The sequence below is a fragment of the Hydra vulgaris genome, chromosome 01 (assembly GCF_038396675.1).
Source record: "Hydra vulgaris chromosome 01, alternate assembly HydraT2T_AEP".
Lineage (NCBI taxonomy): Eukaryota > Metazoa > Cnidaria > Hydrozoa > Anthoathecata > Hydridae > Hydra > Hydra vulgaris.
This window is the reverse complement of record NC_088920.1, coordinates 32028772-32051500: the sequence shown is the minus strand read 5'-3', so window position 1 is coordinate 32051500 and position 22729 is coordinate 32028772. Positions and strand designations below refer to the sequence as shown.

Genomic DNA, 22729 nt, shown 5'->3' with positions numbered 1-22729 from the left:
TATGCTATCTTTGACTTTGAAGCTAGTTGCCTTACCTATAAGTTTTCCAATAGAACCAGAAAAATTATTTTTAGACGTAGTTTTTCCATCAAGCTGAATCATTAGATGTCGGAGAGGTAGTTCATTTGTATGAAAAGCACAAATTATCCACATTAATTTTTTATCCAATTTATGTTCAAGGAAATGGATAACACCTCCTTTCCAACCAGTGTTTAAATTTGTTGAGTCTGCACCTATGGCAACTAAACAGTCTCCGACATAATGATTCACAATCCATTCGTAAAAATTATCAGCTATTTGCTCAGCTGCAGTCTCTACTCTTTCTTCAGAATTGTTAGTGAAATGAAATTGGTATTTTCCTCCAGGTTCAGAACAAACTGAATAATGTTCTTCTTTTTTTTCCGATGGGTGTAATTTTCCATCTTCTTCTTCTCTCATGTACTTAGTCAAATCTTTTCGTCCATCAAAAAATATACATTGAATATTATCATTCATCGCTACTTTTTCAGCTCTACCTCGGATTTCTTTCATTAACTTAGTCTTACTTCGTTTTATTTTGTTGTGATCAACGAAAATATCAGTATTTTTCTTTAAAAAATTTGCATCTTTTGCAGAAGCTAAAGTAGCAGTAGCTATGGCTGCTGCAGCTCTGTTAGAAAAAAACAACCATTGCATCCATTTTCATTACAGCTAAAGATGTTGCACTTACATTTCGTCAAGTCAAATAACTTATCAAGCTTGTCCGTATACATATTTCTTTTTTTTGTAGTTCTCAGTTTTCTAATGTCTTTTGCAATCTTCCATTCAAGGACAAGTTTATCGACTGCGTATTTTTCTGAGAACAACGGGATTGTAGAATTTGCTGACATCCAAATACTTTTTATTTTAATAAATATTTGTATACACAAACATCTTGTATTCAAATGTGTAACTGATCTATCACGCAACAAAATTCCATACCGTAAACTATCTCTCAGCGTAGGCAGCTCTGATAAACAAAGTTCGAGTCCATTACCCAATAGCTCATGCAATTTAGGGCATTTTAACATTTTTTGAGCTCAAGTAGATTTAGCCATTTATAGCAATGAAATTGATGTTATGTTTGTTAAGAAATATTGGTACTTTTTGTAGTAGGTAAAAAACGACCTTTATAAATATGTTATAAATTTGTTAATTACATTTTTATTACAATATTTAGGATGCCAAAGTGATCATAAATAAATAAAACTCGTTTAAACCGCAAATCGTCAGGAAACTATTATCTTAGTAATTATCCTACAAATAAGCTATTGGAACTTTATAAAAATAAAAAATCCTACACCATTCCTGTATTTAAATAATTTTAATGGTTTTTAATAATAATGGAAGGGAGGATATAAGTCCAAAGCCCACAAAGTTTGATGACTATGTTTCATGATTCACCTCATTTTATACTAGTAGCATTACGCAGCCATATCCAAAGTTTTAAAAGTACGACCCACCCTAAGGTATATATAATATATATAGTTATATAATATATCATTGGTTCTTCCCATTAAAAAAAATATGCAGAATTCAACATAAATATATCTTAATCATATCATGATCGTATCAAAATCAACAATAATATCATATCATGGTCATAATCATAATCAATAATAATATCATAATCAACATAGAAGATGTACCAAGTTATTATATTTAAGCGAAGATTCAAATACAATTTTAAAGATGGTTACGGTCTTTAGATACAGAAAATTTTTTTGAGCTACAACAATATGTTGAAAGTTTTACATAGTCTTCATCATTACATAGTCTTCATATATTTGTAATAGAATGACGTAATTATAAACGTAATTAAATCGTTGATACTTAAGTCAGAAAAACAAAATAAAGATATTTTAGTATATTAAAAAAATACGATTTTTTGCTACATTTATCCAACTGTTAAAAGCGTGATTTGTTTATATTTTCAAAACTCTTTTTTCCAAATATATGAGCGCGACTGTTTATTTGTTTCTATTTTTAATTAAAAAATCTTGGATTGGAAGTTTTCTCAGATCTGAGTATTAAATTTTATTTCTGAATAAATATAGAGTTCATCTAACACTACTTCTGCCTTAATTTATAGATATATATACATTTACATTTAATTATATAGCTTAAGAAAATTTTATAATTATTTGTGAATAACTAAAATATATGCATTAGGCTAAAAAGTCAAATGAACTATGCCCAAGCATATATTATATTATTTTAATGTTTGATTTGTAACATAGATTTAATCCATACAAATCATATATTATATAAGCTATATTATTCTAACATACTATATAAACATATATTAGATAAGTTAAAATATAGGATTTATTATAAAAACATATTTTAAATATATTATATAAGTTAAATGCATGCAAATCATATAGTATATAAACTATGCAATATAATATATTTATATACAGTTTAATTGAACAAGGAATGTCATCAAATTCCGACAGGAAAATAATTATCGAAAACTCTGCTCCTATTTACAAAGAAGCCCTTATAAAGTCTGGACATAGCAACAACATCCAATATCGTCCTAATTTAAATTTACTCAAAACTAATCGTGATACTAATAGACGCAAACGAAACATATGGTTTAATCCCCCTTTCAGTTAAAACATTGTCACCAAATTAAAAAATCTTGTCTTGAAAAGAAAAAAAAGAAACACTGTCAAAATAAGTTACAGCTGCATGCTAAATATTAGTACTATTATCAAGTCTCACAACCAACACATTTTGCGCAATAAAAGTACTGATAATGTTAGAAAATGCAATTTTATAGATAGAGCTACGTGTCCTTTAGAAATTCAATGCCTAACTAAAAGTATTATTTATAAGGCTACACTAATACCACCTAAGGTCAATCATGCTAAGAAATCTTACATTGGTATTAGCGAGAACTCCTTCAAGATCAGGTTTGCAAACCACATAAAATCATTTACTTGGTCACTTATAAAACACGACACTAAACTTTCTATGGAGATATGGAAACAGAAGGAAGCAGGCATTAAAACGATAATCATATGGAGTATTATTTAAAAATGTCAACCTTAAAATCCATCTTCAAAAAGGTGTAATCTTTGCATAATTGAGAAATATTTTATTTCGACATACAATAAAGAATCTTTGTTAAATGAAAAAAGTGAATTAGTTTTTGCATATTATAGAAAAAGGTTTTTGCTATCGAATTTCGACACCGGTTAAAGAAATTCCCGTTTGCAAACGTTTGGGTAAAACTGACGTTTGATCTCGTTGCAACGCAATTTAGTATTTTTATATAACGGCTTTTATTTTAGTGATTTTAAATACATGGCTTAATATAATCTTTGAAAGTCATTTTCTTGTTATACGTTAAAATATGGGTAGAATTCAATAAATACGGCTGCGTATAAACTTTTTTTAAAATATATATATATTTAAAAAAAAGTTTATACGCAGCCGTATTTATTGAATTCTACCCATGGCTTAATATATATATATATATATATATATATATATATATATATATATATATATATATATATATATATATATATATATATATATATATATATATATATATATATATATATATATATATATATATACATATATATATTTCCTAAATTTCTATTTTGCACAATATAAATAGAACAATTGAGAAATAAGGCTAGCTTTTTTACACTTATTAATAAAAACCATTTTTTTAACAAATAAAATTACAATACATGTTTCGACTATTTTGTAGCCATTTTCAGTTCGGTTAAAAAAAAATTATTTAATTTTAAATACATACGGAAAACGGTAATAAAATTTAAATTACAGTTTTTTTTATTAATTGCGACAAAATAGGCAATAGCAAAAAAATACAATAAAAAAGTTATTAAATTATTTAACAAAAGGTTAAAGACAAGTTTAAAGGAAAAATCGTAACTATTAAAGGTTAAAGGATAAATGGTAACTATTATGTGGAAAGTGATATTTTATAATAGTTTAACTGCTTGTTCATGTCTGGATTTTTCCATTCAATGAATAATATTAATTTGGAGGCAGGATCCAATATCGAGAAATTTTCATTATTATAAACATTAATACAATTATTGTTAGCATGAAGATCTTTGTATATGCGTGAGTTTTTGTCTCTCCTGTAGTGTTCAATCATTCGTGTTTGGAGGTGGTGAGAAATTTTGCCTATATAACAGGAATTACATTCTGCGCATATAAATTAATAAACAACGGATGATATGAACTCTTCAGGAAGAGGATCCTTTAGTGAAACAATATTAGAAATTTTAAAGGAGATAAAAATTAAAGTTTATAGGTTAACAATATTTTCAAATAATAGAGTTTAAACTTTTTTTTGTAAGTGTAAAGTAGTTTTCAGGATTTCTTGATTTTCAGATTCGTCTTAATTAGAAGGGATAGTTTTTTTGGTAAGATAAGAAGAAAAAATTTTATTTATAAGCCAAGTTGGATACATGTTGTTTTTAAAAATGTTTAAAAGATTTTTAATGTCATAATAAAAACCAAGCTTAGTATTATTAATTTTAAACGTTCTATGAATTAAGCATTTAATTAAATTTACCTTGTGTGAAAACGACATGAAACTACAAAAAGAAGAATAAAGACCTGATTAGGTCTCTTTATGAAAAATGGAGCTACAAAAGGAACTGTTTACTTTTTTATATTCCTTTTCCTTTTCCGTTGTAAAAGATATTTAATTATATCTTTTATTGATATAGTAAAGAAAATTGCATGCATAATTTTCTGATGAGAATGCGGCAAAAATGTCATCAACATAACGTTTGTAAAATGCTGGCTTGACTCCATTGTATGATTTTAGCCATTTTTCTTCAAAATGACCATAAATAAAATAGCAAAAACTGGTATTGGGAAGCCCAAAGCAACACAATCTATTTGGTCGAGAGTCTGTTTTTTAAATTGAAAATGCGATCGCAATGTTGCAAAGATGAAGAGTTTCTTTAAATTGGTTTTGTTAATTTTAAGATTGTCATTTTAGCTTAAAATTGAATTAACAGCAATATCGATGGTTTTTCGAAGAGGTAACTTAGTGTATATGCTTGTGCCGTTGAAAGATACTAAGTATTTTCCATGATTCACATGTTTTATGAAACCTAATGAATCTTTTGTAATAAACTCTGATGATGTTATAGGTGACAGTAAATCTCTTAAAAACTTAGCTAATTGATGATTGTAGGTGCCGATTGACAAAATTATAGGTCTGAAATTTAAATTCGCATTTTCAGTACATAATTTATGCTTTTTTCGAAGACCGTAAATACGACCAGGTTGTGAACCAGAAGGATAAAGTTTGTTATATATTACATCATCAAAAACCATATTTTTTTAATTTTCTTAAAAAATTCTGAAGCTGTGTTTCCCTACTAATAGTAACATCTTTATTGAGTAATATAAACTTTGTTTGATTGTTTATTGTTTTTTATATTCCTTCGTCATATGTTTTTTTGCCTAAAGTAACAACATTTTCTTTGTCTGATTTTATATGAATATGTTTGAGTTATTTCGTAATTTTTTAATAAGCGACGTTTTTTTAATATTTCTTTAAACAGATGATAGTTATACCAATAAGAACCCAGAAACCTTTCCATGCTTGGTCCATGCATGGGATTCATTGGCTGATGATCGGTACCACCGCGCCGGTTATGCCGTTAATATTGCAATGATTGCACATGTTCGTTTTACGATTGGCCAACTGTGCCGACCATGCCGATCTTGTTCCAGACTTACACCATGTTTGTAATTGAAAAAAAATTAAGTTTGCGCATGTGTTATTTTTATTATTGAGGATTTCGTCCATCTTCAACTTTTTAACTTTTTTTAACGTTATTTTTTTAAAGACTCTCTATCTTCAACTTTTTAAAAAATGTCAATTTTCTTATTACTTTGTATTGATTTCTATTTTATTGGAATGATAAGAAATCTTTTATAGCAAAACGAATTGCAGAGGCACATATAATTTATTTATTTTAAAAGTAAGTAAATGTTTTTGAGGATCTCAAATCATTTATACTTTATTTTATTTTTTTAATATAAAATAAATGATACGGAGTATAATTTATATATAACTTATGACAACATATTACATAATATCATAATATTCGATTTTATTTTAAAAGTAAGTAAATGTTATTTGAGGATCTCAAATCATTTATACTTTATATTATAAAGTATAAATGAACTTTTCCGACAAATAGACGCTCTGCTAAGCGCACCAAAAAGTACTCTAGATCCATGGGTAACACAGACAGTTAAAGAGGCAATGAATAAAAAGAGAACTCTGTGGGCAAAGTACCGAGCTGCTGTGTGCTTTACGCACAAAATCCTTTGTAAAAAACAAAACGACTCGCGCAAATAGGTTGCAAAAGAAACTAGAAAAGCAGTGCTAGATTACAAATCAACAATAGTTTAAGCCTCAAAGAATAACCCAAAATTGATTCATGCCTATATTAAAAAAATGAAAAAAGTTAAACACCAAATATGAGTTTTAGAGGAAGGTGAAAGAACAATTGATGAGGAGGAAATATGTAAAATTTAAATGACTACTTTCAATCGGTTTTCGTAATCGAGCTGCAAGCTCCGATTCCAGATTTCAAACCAAAGACGGAATTGATATGTACAGCGCAGTTTATTGCACGTGATGAAGTGCAGAAAAGACTTGAAAACCTTGACGGGAACAAGACAATGTGCATCTATGGCGTCCATCCAAGGCTTCTCAAAGTGTGTGCAGCAGCGTTTTCCGTTCCACTTGGTGAGGTGCCAGACAACTGTAAGCGCTTAAATATAACACTGATATTCAAGACGGTTCCAAACTAAAAGCATGTAATTACATACCAATATCACTTACTAGTATCACTTGTAAAGTTAGGTAGCGTTTCGTTCGAGACCAGGTTTTAAATCATTGTATTATAAACGGTCTTATATCAAAAAACCAACACAGTTTCGTTTTTAAAAAGTCGTGCTTGACAAACCATTTGGAAACACTTGATCTTTTAATAGAAGCTATGTACCAGGGATACGCTACAGACGTAATCTTCACGGATCTTGCAAAAGACTTCGACAGAGTTCCACACAATAAACTTCTCCACAAAATTCAAAACTACGGAATTAAAGAGGAGCTTCGCGCATGGATTAAAGCATGGCTCTCAGGAAGGCAGCAAAGAGTCATAATTGGAGATACAAAGAGTCATAATTGGAGATACAATGTACATCAGATTTGAAAAACGTTATTAGCGGCGTACCACAAAGTTAGATCTTTAGTCCATTATTTTTTGTTCGGTACATTAATGATCTTCCAGACAAATTGAAACTTCAGATCAAACTCTACGCTGATGACTGCAAAATTATTGGCGTCATAAAATCTGTTCGGGACGCGGAGAGCCTGCAAGCAGACTCACTCAAAGCCGAAGACAAAGGTCACATTGCTGGCTCATGACATTTAATACTGAAAAGTGTAAAGCCATCCATACTGACCGAAGTAAAAAAGTATCAAAAGGAGACTATTTCATGCCTGGACCAGACCGTTTACCATTTGCAATCGAAGTTACTTATTTAAAGAGAGATCTTGGAGTACTCAGATAATCTCAGATAATCATAAACTTAACACTCAAGTTTCAGCAACTGCTGTGAATGCTAACCGCTCTTTAGGGAGGTTGAAAAAAACTTTTTGCAGCTGTAGTTTTTCACTGTAAAACAATAGTATACCACGTATGTTTGTCCTTACCTAGAGTACGCTATCCAAGCGTGGTCACCGTACCAACGGGCAGACATAGAAGCGCTAGAAAAGTTTAAAACCGTGCTACAAAAACCATTTCTGAGATTAGGCATCGCACTGTAGTTGACGCGACTTCGGTGAACATGTTTAAAAATTGACTAGATGAACATTTAAATCAGTTAAAAGAGAATTTTAAATAATAACTGGAAATAAACTCTCTTCACATATGTTTCCAGTATTCTATTATGTCCTAAAAGTATGGTACTTGTGTAGCAGATGTGCACGAGTATTTTAAGACTGTTACTTTCGAGGTGCCTGATGCAGCACATCTTCGTTGGTAATTTAAAAATAGCGGACATTTATGACTTTTTAAAAGTCTATAAATTTATTACGGATTGATGTAAATATTTTTAAATTATTGATCACCAAAATAAACTAAACTAAATTATAAAGGATTTGAGATCCTCAAAAAACATTTACTTACTTTAAAATAAAATATTATGATATTATGTAATATATTCTCATAAGCTATACTATTTTATATAGATTATGCTATCATAGGTTATACTATTTAATAATAAGTATTGTCATAGGTTAAAACATTCGGCAAATGTTATATTTCAACGAGGTATAATCTATGACTTGTTAATGTTATACTAATAATATGATTTGAGGATCTCTAATAATTTATACTTTATATTATTTATTTTATATTAATATTATTTATAGTATAAGTTAATGATGTACATATAATTATATTTATGTATTTATACAAATATATACGCCCACAAATATAATTATATTTATATTATTTACTTATACTATAAATGGGTAAATCTGCAGTAAAGCGGCACGCCTTTGGAAAGTTAAAACAAATTCTTGGCATAATTAACAGTAAGAAAATTAATAGACAATTATTTTGTGGTAATTATGTGGATCACATCTAAATATCTTGTTTTAAATTTAACAGCTACAGTTCGAAAAAGTTAAAAAGGAGCAAGTAATACAGATGTCGAGAGGTCCATAAAGCGATGGCTACTGCAAGGATCTGACAGATATGGTGGTCGTGCAAAATGTGCCTTAAAAGTGTCAGCTAAAATTGCCTAATGGTTTTTTTACTTGTCTTTACTTTTCTTAGATATTTTATATATATTTTTTGAAACAAAATGTTTTTATTGTTTTCATTGAATTAGTAAAGCATTACAGAATATTGGATTTTATGGTTTATACTCATTTTTACAGTTTATTTTATATTTTATTCCTTCGTTTACTTCACTTGTTTTTATTTATTTTGGTTACAATTTTATACTTATTTTACAAGTTTGACCTGAGATTCATTTTGCGTGACTGCGTTTAAATCATATCTAGATTAAACATTTCCTTTTACTTATGCCGATAAGTGTAGAATCATAATTGAAATAATAGAATCATAATTGTTCTCATCATTATTATTATCATTTCTTCTGTTTTTTTTATATTTAATATTATTTTAATATTTTTACATACACAAAAAGCAATCTGATTGAGTTAATTGTTAGAACTAGATTGAATAATGATGTAAGTTTAGCAATGTAATCAAGAGCGATGATTACTAATAATGTAAAAAGGTAAAATGAAGGTAACACAATATTGTGAGTGAGTTTGTTTTTTGATCTATAGATAAGTTATAATATATAAATATATTGCTACTTTTTAATGTAAGTTTAGTGCTTTAATATCTATTTATTACTAGAATTTAGGTGCAAAACTGTTTAAATGACTTTTAAATTACCTGGCACATCGTCAGGAGAAAAAGATTGCAATAAAATTGGAGGTCGAGTAGTATCATCCATTAGCACATGAAGACATCAAATAGTAATGATGATCTTTCTTTATGATTTTGCTTTATTTCTTTGCAATTTAAACGTGTTTAATGTATTGAAACCTTTTATGAAATACAGAATATTTATAGTTACATTTGTGTAGATCACAATGCGTTTATAGTTTTAAGATAATTGGAATATATTTATATAATTTTTATATGTAGTAATTCATTGAGGATATTTTTTGAAACAACACAGTTGTTGATTGTTATCATGGAGTCAATGAGTTGTAAAATAAAGGATAAACAACGTAAGATTTTTTTTTTATGGTAGCACAAGAAACTTAATATATTTTTATAATTATTAAATGTAATATTTTTTTGAAAATATTTTTTGAAAACAACATGATTATCTAATATTAATCATGGTATCAATGAGTTGTGATTTATTGGATAAACAGCGTTTTATAGGCTTTTTATATTGAATTCTTAGAAATTTCATTGATATAGAAACTGATATAAAAAAATAAAAGAAAAAAACAACAAAAAACTCATCAAGTGTTTATATATATATATATATATATATATATATATATATATATATATATATATATATATATATATATATATATATATATATATATATATATATATACTTGATGAGTTTTATGTTGTTGTTTTCTTTAATTTATATATATATATATATATATATATATATATATATATATATATATATATATATATATATATATATATATATATATATATATATATATATTCGTATTACTTGTAATATGTAAAAATATGTATTACTTAATTAATATAGAAGAAGTAAATATATTACCTTATTATTTAATCTTACTACTAACTTTTATAGTTTATTTTACAATTACTTTACGATTAGCTATTTTGGTTACAATTTTATACTTATTTTAGGATTTCTTCACTTTTGGCTTTTTTGGGTGACTTGGTTGCAATTACTAAATCTATCAGGTGCATCTTGATAGGTAGAAAAATGTTAATATTGAGAAGTACCAAACGTTAGTTTATGCAAGCTTTATTTTTTTTATTCCTTACATGATTTACTTTAAAATCTTTCTGTTAAAATTTTGCATTTGTCTCCTTAAAGTCTTTGAGTTAAAATCTCGCGTTTATTTAGGTATTGATTATTTATAAAGATAACAATAAATGTTAAAAACAAACAAAATGAACCAAAAGTAGCATAAAAAAAGGCATGGCAAAGCAACATTTAAACGCCGTTCGAAAAACGGCTGCCATGCTTGGACCATGCCTTAAACGGCGAGCAAGAGTTGGATATGACCATGCTTGTTGGTCGATGGTGAACCAATAATGACACCAATGATGGGTTATGCATGGGCCAAGCATGTTGAGTTTGCTGCGTAGTTAAAACATTTATTGTAATTTTATTTGTTAAAAAAATGATGTTTAAGTTAATAAGGTCACAAAAGTTCCACTCTTTTTACCACAACTACAAGTTGGTTACTATAAAAGCAATTTTTTTCATATTTGTCTACACGTTTGTGATTATACTTGTTGCCTACATTGCCACGAAAATCCAAAGTATAGTATTTTCTTTTTACCGCTAGTTTAAGTTGGTTGCCATAAGAGCAATATTTTGCAATATTTGTCTGCAGGTTTGGGTTTATAATTGTTTCCTACTTTGTCGCGAAAACCTAAAGTTTAGTATTTTCTATTTACCACTAGTTCAAGTTGGTTGCCATATGAGCAATATTTTGCCATATTTGTCTACAGGTTTGGGTTTATACTTGTTGCTTACTTTGCCACGAAAGTCCAAAGTATAATATTTGTTACCAGAATGTTGACTGAACCCAGAGGGTATACTAACGTTGGAACAGCATTAAATAACGTTGTTTTCAAGGTTGTAATAGTGTCGGGTTAACGTTGGAAATAAAAAGGATAAAAAACTTTAGATTTTCCATCGCTAATCAGAGTTAATAAACGTTGTAATTTTGATATTGTAGCAACGTGTTAAATATGTAAAAGATAGTAGCCATTGAAACTCGATACCTAAATCACACGCTGCACAGTTAAACGCGATTTCCAATGTATTTTTACTTAAAAAATACTTTGCTTTTATATTGAAATCACCACTTAGGTTAACGTTGGATAATCTAAATGTTATAACGTTGGAGAATATAACGTTGATAATTCTCACGTTATCCATCCTTTCCATTTTCAACGTTAATACAACCTAAATAACAACGTCACTTAATACTTAGAGTAGTTGTTCTATTAAAGTTGGTGAATTACAATTATTACGTATACGTGGTAAAAGTCAGGTCGGTAAACGTGATGAAAGTCACGCATTCATTTATGGTTTTTAATGACTATTGTTGTTTTATAGTTGTTATGGGAATTATAACTTTGTATTTATATACGATTTTTTGTAATAAAACAGAAAGGTTGAAAAACGCTTAGATAGTTGTTTTTAATATATGTATATAAACGAATACAAGAATGCAACAAGGTATTTCGGCTATTATGCCACCAGTATTTGATGGCAACCATCAACGGTTTATCCGTCAACTGCGAACATATATTGCAGTAATGGACATTGACGAAGCAAAGAGAAAAACGATAACATTAACATGTTTGCCACCACAGATTTATTCTGCATTAGAAGATCTATGCTTGCCGGCATATCCAGAAGACGATTCAGTGACATACGAAGAGATTGAGGAAAATGTTATGAAGCTTTTTAAACCAAAGTCATCGTTAATACTACGCTTTGAATTTGCAACAATTAAAAAAGCAAGTAACGAGAGTGTGACGGAATTTTCACGACGGATTGCAAGAGCTGCTGAAGGATGCAAATTTACGGATAGAGATGACACGTTGCGCGACCAATTTATCACTGGCTTTAACTGCGGGACTGCGAGACAAAATGCAAGAACTGTTCACACAATCATCGAGCCAAAGACTGCATCAAACGATTGTAAGGTTTAAAAGGAAAAGGGAGAATTTGGAAATAATGGCATCCAGTATTCTCCCTGAAACAGCGTTGCCATCATTAGGAGTTAAAATAAACGTAATGTTCCGAACAGCATTAATTGATTCTGGATGCTCAATTACAGTGGTTTATGCTGAATCTACACGTGGACTTGTTTCAAAAAGTGAAAAATGCATCACAACTTTGGGAGGAACTGTACAAGTACTAGGTGAAATGGTAATCAAATTGGAAATTGATGGAATATATCGGATGGTTAATTCGTTGATTGTAAAGGGCAAACCATTCGGGTTTGATTTGATTTTTGGAATGGATGCTATTGAAAAATTCGGAGGAGCCGTAATCTATGGTGATAAAAACCGTATCGTCCGAATGTTAGCATGTGACACGGAAAAATGTAGCGCAAATTACATAAGTAAAGAAAACGAAATTAACGAAAAGAACGAAATAAACGAAGAGAACGAAATATGCCGACGTTTGTCAAGAGAAACTGCGTCGTTGGGGGAAAATTAAAAGTGCAAAAATCCTTGATCTTAAGAAATCCTACCTTCAAATTGTGATTATAAATGGGAAACGGTATTGTTTCACCAGAATGTGTTTTGGCATCAACGTGGCTCCAACAATAATGACTACAATTCTTCGTCACGTGCTCAATATGAATTCGACTGTGAAGAAAGCATGTGATAATTACATTGATGATGTATTTGACGATGAAAGTGTAGAAACAGCTGAAAATGTAGCGAAGTATCTTGAGAAATTTAGGTTGCAGTGTAAACCTCCAGAAGAGCTAGAAAAAGGACGTGTTTTAGGATTGAGAGTCGAACGAAATAAAAATGGGGAATTGATATGGAAGCGGAACAATGTAGTACAATTCGAATCTTCGAATGCAGTCACACGATCACAGCTTTTTAGCAATTTAGGTAAACTTATTGGACATTACCCGGTGGCAGGAAGTTTGCGTTTACAAGCTTCATACATCAAACGATTAGCTGGAAATATTCCATGGAATGAGTATGTTTCTGAAGATTGCAAAGAAAAAAAGAATGAGTTGCTTCACCGTTTGGAAAAAGAGGACTCGGTTGGTGGGAAATGGCTGGTACCAGTGAATGGAAAAGCTGAGCTTTACTGTGATGCATCGTCCATAGGACTGGGTGTAGTTCTTCTAATTGGAGGAATCGTTATTGAAGATGCAGCATGGCTATGCCTAACGAGTGATACGCACCATATTAATATAAGTGAACTAGATTCGATACTTCGAGGGTTAAATTTAGCCAGTAAAGTTAAGCGGTAGTGGTGTAGTGGTAGGGCGCTCGCTTCATAAGCGAGAGGTTCTGAGTTCGATTCCTGCCACGTCCCTGTTAGTACCGCGCTCAACTTGTTTCTCCGCGCAGCGGCCTTGTTCGTCAAGGTTCGTGTTTCGGAGTTAAAGAGTTGAGAGAGGGTTATAACCACAAGTAGCCTCCTCATCTGTAGTGGCCTTCTCGGCCTTGGGGAGGTGGATTATTTAAAAAAAAAAAAAAAAAGGGATATAAAAGAACTCACAGTATACAGCGATAGCAAGAGCACCGTGGGATGGTTAAACGCAGTTTTAAAAGAAAAATATCGCGTAAAGACTCAGGGAATTTCTCAACTGCTAGTACAACGACGGCTGAATATGATAAAGGAAATAGCAAAAGATATTAAGATTACTGTACAATGGATTCCATCTGAACTAAATCTGGCCGATCGACTTTCACGAATCCCTCAAAAATAGTGCAGAACAGTGTGTGCAACCGGAATAATCCAACTGAAAGACATATAGAAAGTTCACTCAATTGGTCATTTTAGTGTCGATCGAACATTGCAACTTTGTTTACGAAACAACCAGAATGTATCACGAAAGGAGGTTTCAACAGTAATTGCAAGTTGTAACCAGTGCAACTCCATCGATCCTTATTCCGTAAAATGGAAGCATGATCAGCTGAGTGTAAAGCAAAATTGGAATCGGGTTACTCTCGATGTGACGCATATAGGTGCAGAACTATACTTACCAATGATTGACTGCGGCCCATCACGGTATACAGTGTGGCGCAAACTGGTAACCAAAACAGCGGCTGAAATTATTGGAAAGCTGGAAGAAATATTTTCCTTATTTGGACCGCCAGTTTGCCTTCTAATGGACAATGAATTTAGTTCATACACGCTAACAAGGTTTGCTGACGAGTGGGTCGTTGATTTAGAATATCGAGCAGCTCATCGAGCTCAAGGCAATGGTATCGTTGAACGCATACACAGAACAATCAAAAAAACAGTTGCCCGCTCACGTTGCTCAATCGCTCTGGCAGTATTACTGTACAATAAGACGATCTCATCAAATTGTAATAAAAGTCCATCGCAGCAGTTTAAGCAAAAACCAACGTCGTTTATTCCAGGTGTCGATACACGTAAGAAAGTCGAAAAATATGAAGCAGACAACATATTCAAGGATGGTAACAATGTTTGGGTAAAACCAGCTCAAAAGACAAAATGTGATCGGTCTTGGATACCTGGTATCGTACGGAAGCAAAATACCTGGTCGTTTGACGTCGAAACCGCAAATAGGGTATTCCCACGACATATCTCACACTTGCGTTGCCGTATTACGGACTCTCAATAAAATAGACTCATTTAACGATGGTCTTGATATACCAAAAGATGGAGTTGGTAACGGTAAAGGACGATATAACGAGAATGCCGTTCAAGTTCGAAATGATGATTGCAACTAACAAACGATAACGCGCTCCGGACGAATAATAAGAGCCCCACAACGATTAGACTTATGAGGTAATTCACCAAGAGGGCATGTTCTATTAAAGTTGGTGAATTACAATTATTACGTATACGTGGTAAAAGTCACGTAGGTAAACGTGATGAAAGTCACGCATTCATTTATGGTTTTTAATGACTATTGTTGTTTTATAATTGTCATGAGAATTATAACTTTGTATTTATATACGATTTTTTGTAATAAAACAAGAAGGTTGAAAAACGCTTAGATAGTTGTTTTTAATCTTCTATATATATAAAAGGCAATGTGTGTGTGTGTGTTTGTTCTCTATAGAAATCCAAACCGCCGGACCGATCTCGATGAAATTTGGCATGGGGGTAGTCCTCGAGGGGGAGAAGGTTCTTAGCTGGGTTTTGACCCCGTACCCCGATCCCCGGGGTCAAGGGGGCCCAAAAATGGGCCCCCCTGACCCCGGAGTCAGGGGGGACCATTTTTTGGGCCGATTTTTTAGGCCCATTTTTGGGCCCATTTTAGTGTACAGATATCAGGTAAGCCAGTTTAAATATTGGCCCGGGCAACGCCGGGTAACTCCAGCTATATATATAAAGGGCAATGTGTGTTTGTGTGTGTTTGTTTGTTTGTCTTCTCTTCTATATATATAAAGGGCAATGTGTGTGTGTGTGTTTGTTTGTTTGTTCTGTATAGAAATCCAAACCGCCCGACCGATCTCGATGAAATTTGGCATGGGGGTAGTCCTCGAGGAGGAGAAGGTTCTTAGCTGGGTTTTGACCCCGTACCCCAACCCCCGGGGTCAAGGGGGCCCAAAAATGGGCCCCCCTGACCCCGGGATCAGAGGGGACCATTTTTTGGGCCCATTTTTGTGTACAGATATCAGGTAAGCCAGTTTAAATATTGGCCCGGGCAACGCCGGGTAACTCATGCTAGTATATGTATATAAACGAATGCAAGAATGCAACAGTAGTATTTCTTCTTACTAAAAAAATCAAAACATTTGTACATTTGAGCTCTTTCACCATTATCCAAGCCCAGATTTTTTTTCAAAAGAACAACGAGTATTATTTACCACTGGTTAGCTGTTTAAAAAAAATTTTTTCTGATCCTTTAACTTGTTTTTATGTCTTAAATCTATATATATTGTTTTATATATTATTATAAAACATGCAATATAGTTTCATAAAAAATAATTCAACATAACAAGCCATTACTCAGCTTACAAAAAGTATTTTTGCTTCATTTAAAAATTCCAAAACTTAAATTGGGAATTCTTATAAATTTAGCTAAAGCATTTGATACAATTCATTATAAAATTTTTGCTAAAAGTTTGAAATGTTATAGTATAACAAACAATATTTTAAAAATGGTTGAAAAGTTATTTAACTAATAGTATACAATTTGTTTACGCCGATAAAATCTTCCATTAAAATTGTTAAATGTTACATGTGGAGTTCCTCAACGACCCATATAAGGACCTCTCCTTTTCTTTATTTATATTAATTATCTAAACAAAGCCTCGAATTTGATAACAGATATGTTAACTGATAATACAAATTTTTTTATGTCACACAAAGCATTCCTACTCTATTTCATTGCATAAACATCGAACTAATCAAAAATGACTAGTTTACGACTGAAAATTATCCTTAATATTGATAAATGTAAATGGATTCTTTTCCATCCTCTTATCAAAAAACGTTTACTGCCAATTAATTTGTTGTTGACAAGATACAAATTAAAGAAAGTAACAGTAACTTACATTTAGGATTTTGTCTAGACGAAAATTTTACTTGGAAAAATCACATTAAAAACTTTTCAAGTACACTTTCAAAAATAAAGAAATACTGTGCAAAGCCAGAAATATTTTATATAAATATACTTTAGTACAATTATATCACTCGTTTATTCATTGTCACACAAACTATGCAAGCATGGCTTTGGATGGTACTAATAAAAGTAAACTTAAATTCTTTACTTTCAGCAGAACATGCTTTATAATTTTTAAAGACCGTTATGCTCATTCCTAGCTTCTATAACTAAAAAGACAATTTTTAATATATATGAACCTAGTATTTTTAATATTCTTTGTTTTATGTTTATATGAAAAACCAATTTTTTACCGATTTCGTTCCTTAATTTGTATTCATTAAAAGATAAAAATAAATACACTTTGTGCAATGATAATTCAAATAAGCAGTGCATTTTTAAGTAAATTTTGCAGACCATTTTAATGGAATAAAATAGTTTATATATATATATATATATATATATATATATATATATATATATATATATATATATATATATATATATATATATATATATATATATATATATATATATATATATATATATAATATATTGAATATTGTAACAAAATGCTCTTTAAAAATGCAGTAAGAAGAATGAAAAAAAGGTATATTGTTTTACAACCCTTACAACAGTAAATAAAAGGATACCACTAGCTTTTGAGATTTGTAGTTCCATGATGGATTTTAATAAATATAATACTAATATCTATTAAAAAATTATTGGTAAAATCTATTTCTATAAGCTATAACCTAATATAATATAACCAATAATACCTATTTCTTCCTTTGATGAGTTTGATATTTCAACTATTTTTATTTTGTCAACTTTTTCCTTAACACTTTCTGCAACAGATATAACTTTAGATAATGTGTTTATGACACCATTATCTTTTTCTTTTTGTTTCTAAAACAATTGATAATAATGTTATATAACTTGGTAGTTTTCTCTGCAAAAATATTATTTTAGACGAAAAAAAAAATGTTATTTTCTAAAAAAGATTAAACGTAACCTTTTTATTTATTTTTTTATTTTACACGCCTAAGTAAAGTTTAAAGAAATAAAATAAAATACTTAATTAAATTTTATGTTGCATCTTTTTTTTATGGTAATACTTTTAAAAGATTAGTTTAACTACTCTCATAAGAAAAAAAGGTGAAAGATTTAAAGACATGAAACTTTAAATCTTTTATCTTTTTTTGTTATTGTTGTAGAAAATGTCATTAAATATATACAAGAAATATTTTGTTTCGAAGCAGTTTCACTAATAAATATAAAGAAAGTTTCAACTTTCAATATTTATTCAAAGTTTCAATTTCCCATATTTTAAATTAAATTATTTAATAACTAAAAATTAATTTTTTTGAACTTAATTTTGAAGTATGGCTCAAGCAGCAGATCAACAAGCAACTAATGCAAAGTATTATGTTTGATGATGAATTATTAGTTACTTAAAATAAATCATATACAAACTAATTTTAAGGTTATGTATTAAGAAAAGGATCTGCTATAAATTAAGCATGCATTCTGGCTTCTGTGACAATCATCAACAACATTTACTTTTTTTGGAAAACTTAACCTGTTGAATGCTTTAGACAAAATACATTTGATAAAATGTTAAATGTTAGATGCTGAAAAAAATTATATTGAAAATGTTACTGCTGTTTGTCAAAGTCATTTTTCATTTTCACTTTTTTACCCTCTGAACTGCAACAGTTTGGAGAATTAGTTATGTTGTTCTATTTCATGCGGAAGAAATTTTCAATGGGTATGGAGTTGATTATGTGACTCTTTCTATGCATGGAAAAGAATCTTAACATTTATCTATTAAACACAAAGTTAAACATATCTACTAAAGTCAGAAATGATACTGACTGATTAAGTTTAGCTATGTGCAAAATTTTTACGTGTCTTAATATTTTCTGAGATCAATGTATCATTCTAATTTTTGACCATGTAAACTTTTTAAAGACAAAGAATGCCGTCACTGATTACGTTTATTACAATCTGAGCTACAATATCAAGTTTGCATCAAGCCTATTCCAATTCTAGGCTTCGTTCAAAAGAAACATATGACAAAAGATATTTTATTTATAATGAAGCCTGTGTAATGCAAAACACGTAGCAAAGTATAATTAGGCATTTGTAAATGCAGACTTATAGATGCATATTAATCTTTGAATCTTTAAATAAACATACAGCAAAAAATGACTGCAATCAAGTTATAACTTAACTTGTTCCGCATGCATTAGCTCTAAACCAATTAGGAAATAAGTGAAAGTTTGTTTTTTATTTTTATTTTTAAAGTTTATTATTGAAATATTTTTAATTTTTATTATTTTAAAAATATTAACACACGAATACAAAAAAAAAGTAAAATCTTTTTTACAAAACCTATTATTTACTTGGAAACAAACTTTCAGTTCGTTTCTTAGCTAGAAAATATAAAAAACTTATTTAAAACTTTTAGACTGAACATAAGCTTGTATTGACACAAATTTTTGGATTTCTTTTACTCTTAATTTTAGAAAGTTAAAACGAATGATAACTAAAGCGACAAGATAACTAAAGCAACATGAGTAACTTGAATTGAATGGTAAAAACGGTTATTTTAATAACCACAAGTTTTAATAAAAACGTATTATGATATCAGAACATTTAATCAGTTTAGGAGAAAAAAATCCCAAAATTAACGCAATTGATCCTTGAAGATTGGATTAAGTATTTCTTTTTTTAATTTCTATCAAATCAAAATTTATTTGTTAATTATCAAAATACACATAAGAAATTTCTCTCACATAAATTATATTAACATCAATCTTCCACATTCTTATACAAACAAACTGATAAAGCTATTTTCATATTATTATTTGTTTTACACCTAACAATGCTTTTAAGAGATGTGTGGCTAAAAATGAAGACGGTTTTTTTCACCATAAAGGCATTAATAAACTCTTTGTTGTTAAGATATTGAACAGGAGTGTTATCTTCTAAATCTGTTTTTTCGATGTTGATACTCAGCAGTATATTTTATAGTAAATAACTTCTGAGTAGTTTGGAAAGTATTACAAGCCCAATATTTTTTAAACAACCATCAAAATAAATCAAACTAAAACTAGGCAATTCCCAACATTTTGTATTATTTGTATATATATCTAAACAATCCGTACCCGTAAAACTTCTATACTTATCTATTCCACACCAATTATTTCTATACCTGTTCCTTATTTACTTCAATATTTTTTAGTAAAACAACTCATGCTTTAAGAGCGAAAAAATTAAAATGCGCCCCTTTTTCGCTTACGTTGAGCATATAAGAGATACAACTAGATTTATTTTTTTCCTAAACGCATGTCATTGATTGGTCAGTGATTTATGCGCTATTTACAGTGTCGTTTTAGGGGGTTTAGGAAATTCCCTTAGCGTAATAAATTAAATTTTTTTTTCAATCTTACTTATTTATTTATAGCAAAATTATAATAATATATAGGTAGAGTTCCCTTAAAAACTACGCAAATTTTCAAAATTTTCAAAAAATCCGTTACAGGTCAACTAATTGAAATTTTTTTTTGTGATTTGAAAATAACTATTATAGGGTTTTTCTTCCCTGAAAGTCGTTGTTCTTGCTTTGCCATATTTATTGAGAATTAGCAGAGTGAATTTTCTGATTTTTTCAATGATGCCCCTTAAAAACTACAAGGTACATAATTGTATTTATATGGATGAAAAATTACTTAAAATTTCTAAATTTTTTTCTTATTATATTAGAAATCAGTATGATATATAAGGAGGCTTGCTTACCAAATCCAATAAAAAGTCGCATTATAGCTAGTAAAGTTCCTTAAAAACTACACAATTTCCCCCTTAAATACTATACTACATTAAGTAAAATATGCCCCCACAAGCTCACTTAGAATTGCCAGGAATGGAGCAAATGTTCATACTGATTTTCTTTAACTAAGAAATGGTAAAATGGTTATAACCGGTACCTTTCTGTTCATTTTGTGCTCATAATCTCTGATCAAGTATTTATATTCTTTATTTTTAGTGTTTAAATAAAATAATAGTATGGGAAAACCTCAACTTTAAGACTTCTTTTTCTGGTAGAAAAAGAAGTAGAACAAAAAGCCAGAAAGAAGCAGCTGAAAGCTGAAGCAATTTACAGAAAGGACATTAGAGCTAAAGAAAATCAAATATCATAGGCATTAGATTTATGCACAGAAAAAAAAAACGAGGACAGGCAGCATTAAAAACAGGAACGTTTCCTTTATTGTACGTGGTACAATAGATAGAAAATTAGATGGCAAAGTTAAGAATGTAAAAAAAAAAAACATTTGAGAGTGTCACATCCAGATAATGAGAAAGAAATAGTTTGTTTTATCAGAAACAAAAACAGAGCCCACCAGGGACTCTCTAATAAAAAAGTTTCTGAAATTATTTTGGACGTGCTGAAAATCAGAGATCATTTCAACAAAAATGGAAAAGGTGGAAGAAAGTATATAAAACTATTACCAAGTGCAAAAACAACCCTACAAAATGGAAGGTAAGTAAGTTTTTTCTTTAAATTTCTTTTATCAACATCCCAACAGGTACAAGGGTATAGTAGATATTAAATAGATGTAAAATACTTAACCTTATTATCCAAACTATATAGACTCGGAAAATCATTTTGGAGAAGTTGGCATGCTAAACATGATGATATTGTCATTAAGAGGCGAGGCCGAGTTAAAATGAACAGAGCCTTAAAATGTACTATGGAGATGGCTATAACTCATCTAGGTATTATATCATCACATATTTTTTTTTAGTTTAGCCAAAATATAAAAAGATCTATTTTCAATTTCATTCTCAAGTGTTCTACTACTTAGTTGTTATTCTTAAATAAGTTTACATGTTTTGTACGTTGAATATCTGTAACTTGATTATATTATTAACTTTGCAATTTTTTTTATCCCAGATGCTTTAGCTGATGAACTAATTTCTTGTAGTATAATGAAGAACTATAAAAAAGCAAAAAATGGTGTATGGGTTGGTGATATTGCAACAGAAAGAGTTTTCAATTATGATGAAATACCACAGTTTGTCAACTACGGTGTAGATGGTACTGCCACTGGGTTAGTTTATGCTGGCAAAGAGTAGACATGCAAAAAAATGATTCACAAAAACAGAGAGTGCATAAACTATAAACCCATTTGTTTCATTATCAGGTGAGCCCACTAAACAACTTTTCACAACAAAAGTTGTGGCTTTTATAGTTTTATGTTTTTAAAAAGTGAAATATAATATTTATACTTTTAGGAAAGGTTTCATTGTGTCAGGTAATATTTGCTGGCAAAGGCATAACAAGCCAGATGGCACCACAAAAAGCTGTCAGTAACACTAAAAATTTAATCATCTTCACAACAGAGAGTGGTTCACAAGATAACTGTTCATTATTGGCTGCGTATAAGAAACCTGATAAACATCTCACTGAACAAGGTATAGAGCGACAAGTTGTGCTTCTATCAGATGGTCATTCGTCGCGGTTTGACTTTAAAGTTCTTAATTTTTTTGCGTGAAAAGCAAATCAATTTATTTGTGTCTCCACTTGATACTACTGGAGTCACACAGGTT

General features: G+C 30.0%; 1 protein-coding gene across 3 annotated transcripts in view; it reads right to left on the bottom strand.

Moving 5' to 3' along the window:
- The window catches only part of LOC100214636 (uncharacterized), a 125231-nt gene that overhangs the window by 63816 nt on the left and 38686 nt on the right, over positions 1-22729 (bottom strand). For all 3 annotated transcript variants that reach the window (XM_065787911.1, XM_065787913.1, XM_065787912.1), the window contains exon 3: positions 17893-18022. In XM_065787911.1, coding sequence (XP_065643983.1) covers positions 17893-18022 — 130 coding nt within the window. The remainder of the gene's footprint in view (positions 1-17892; positions 18023-22729) is intronic.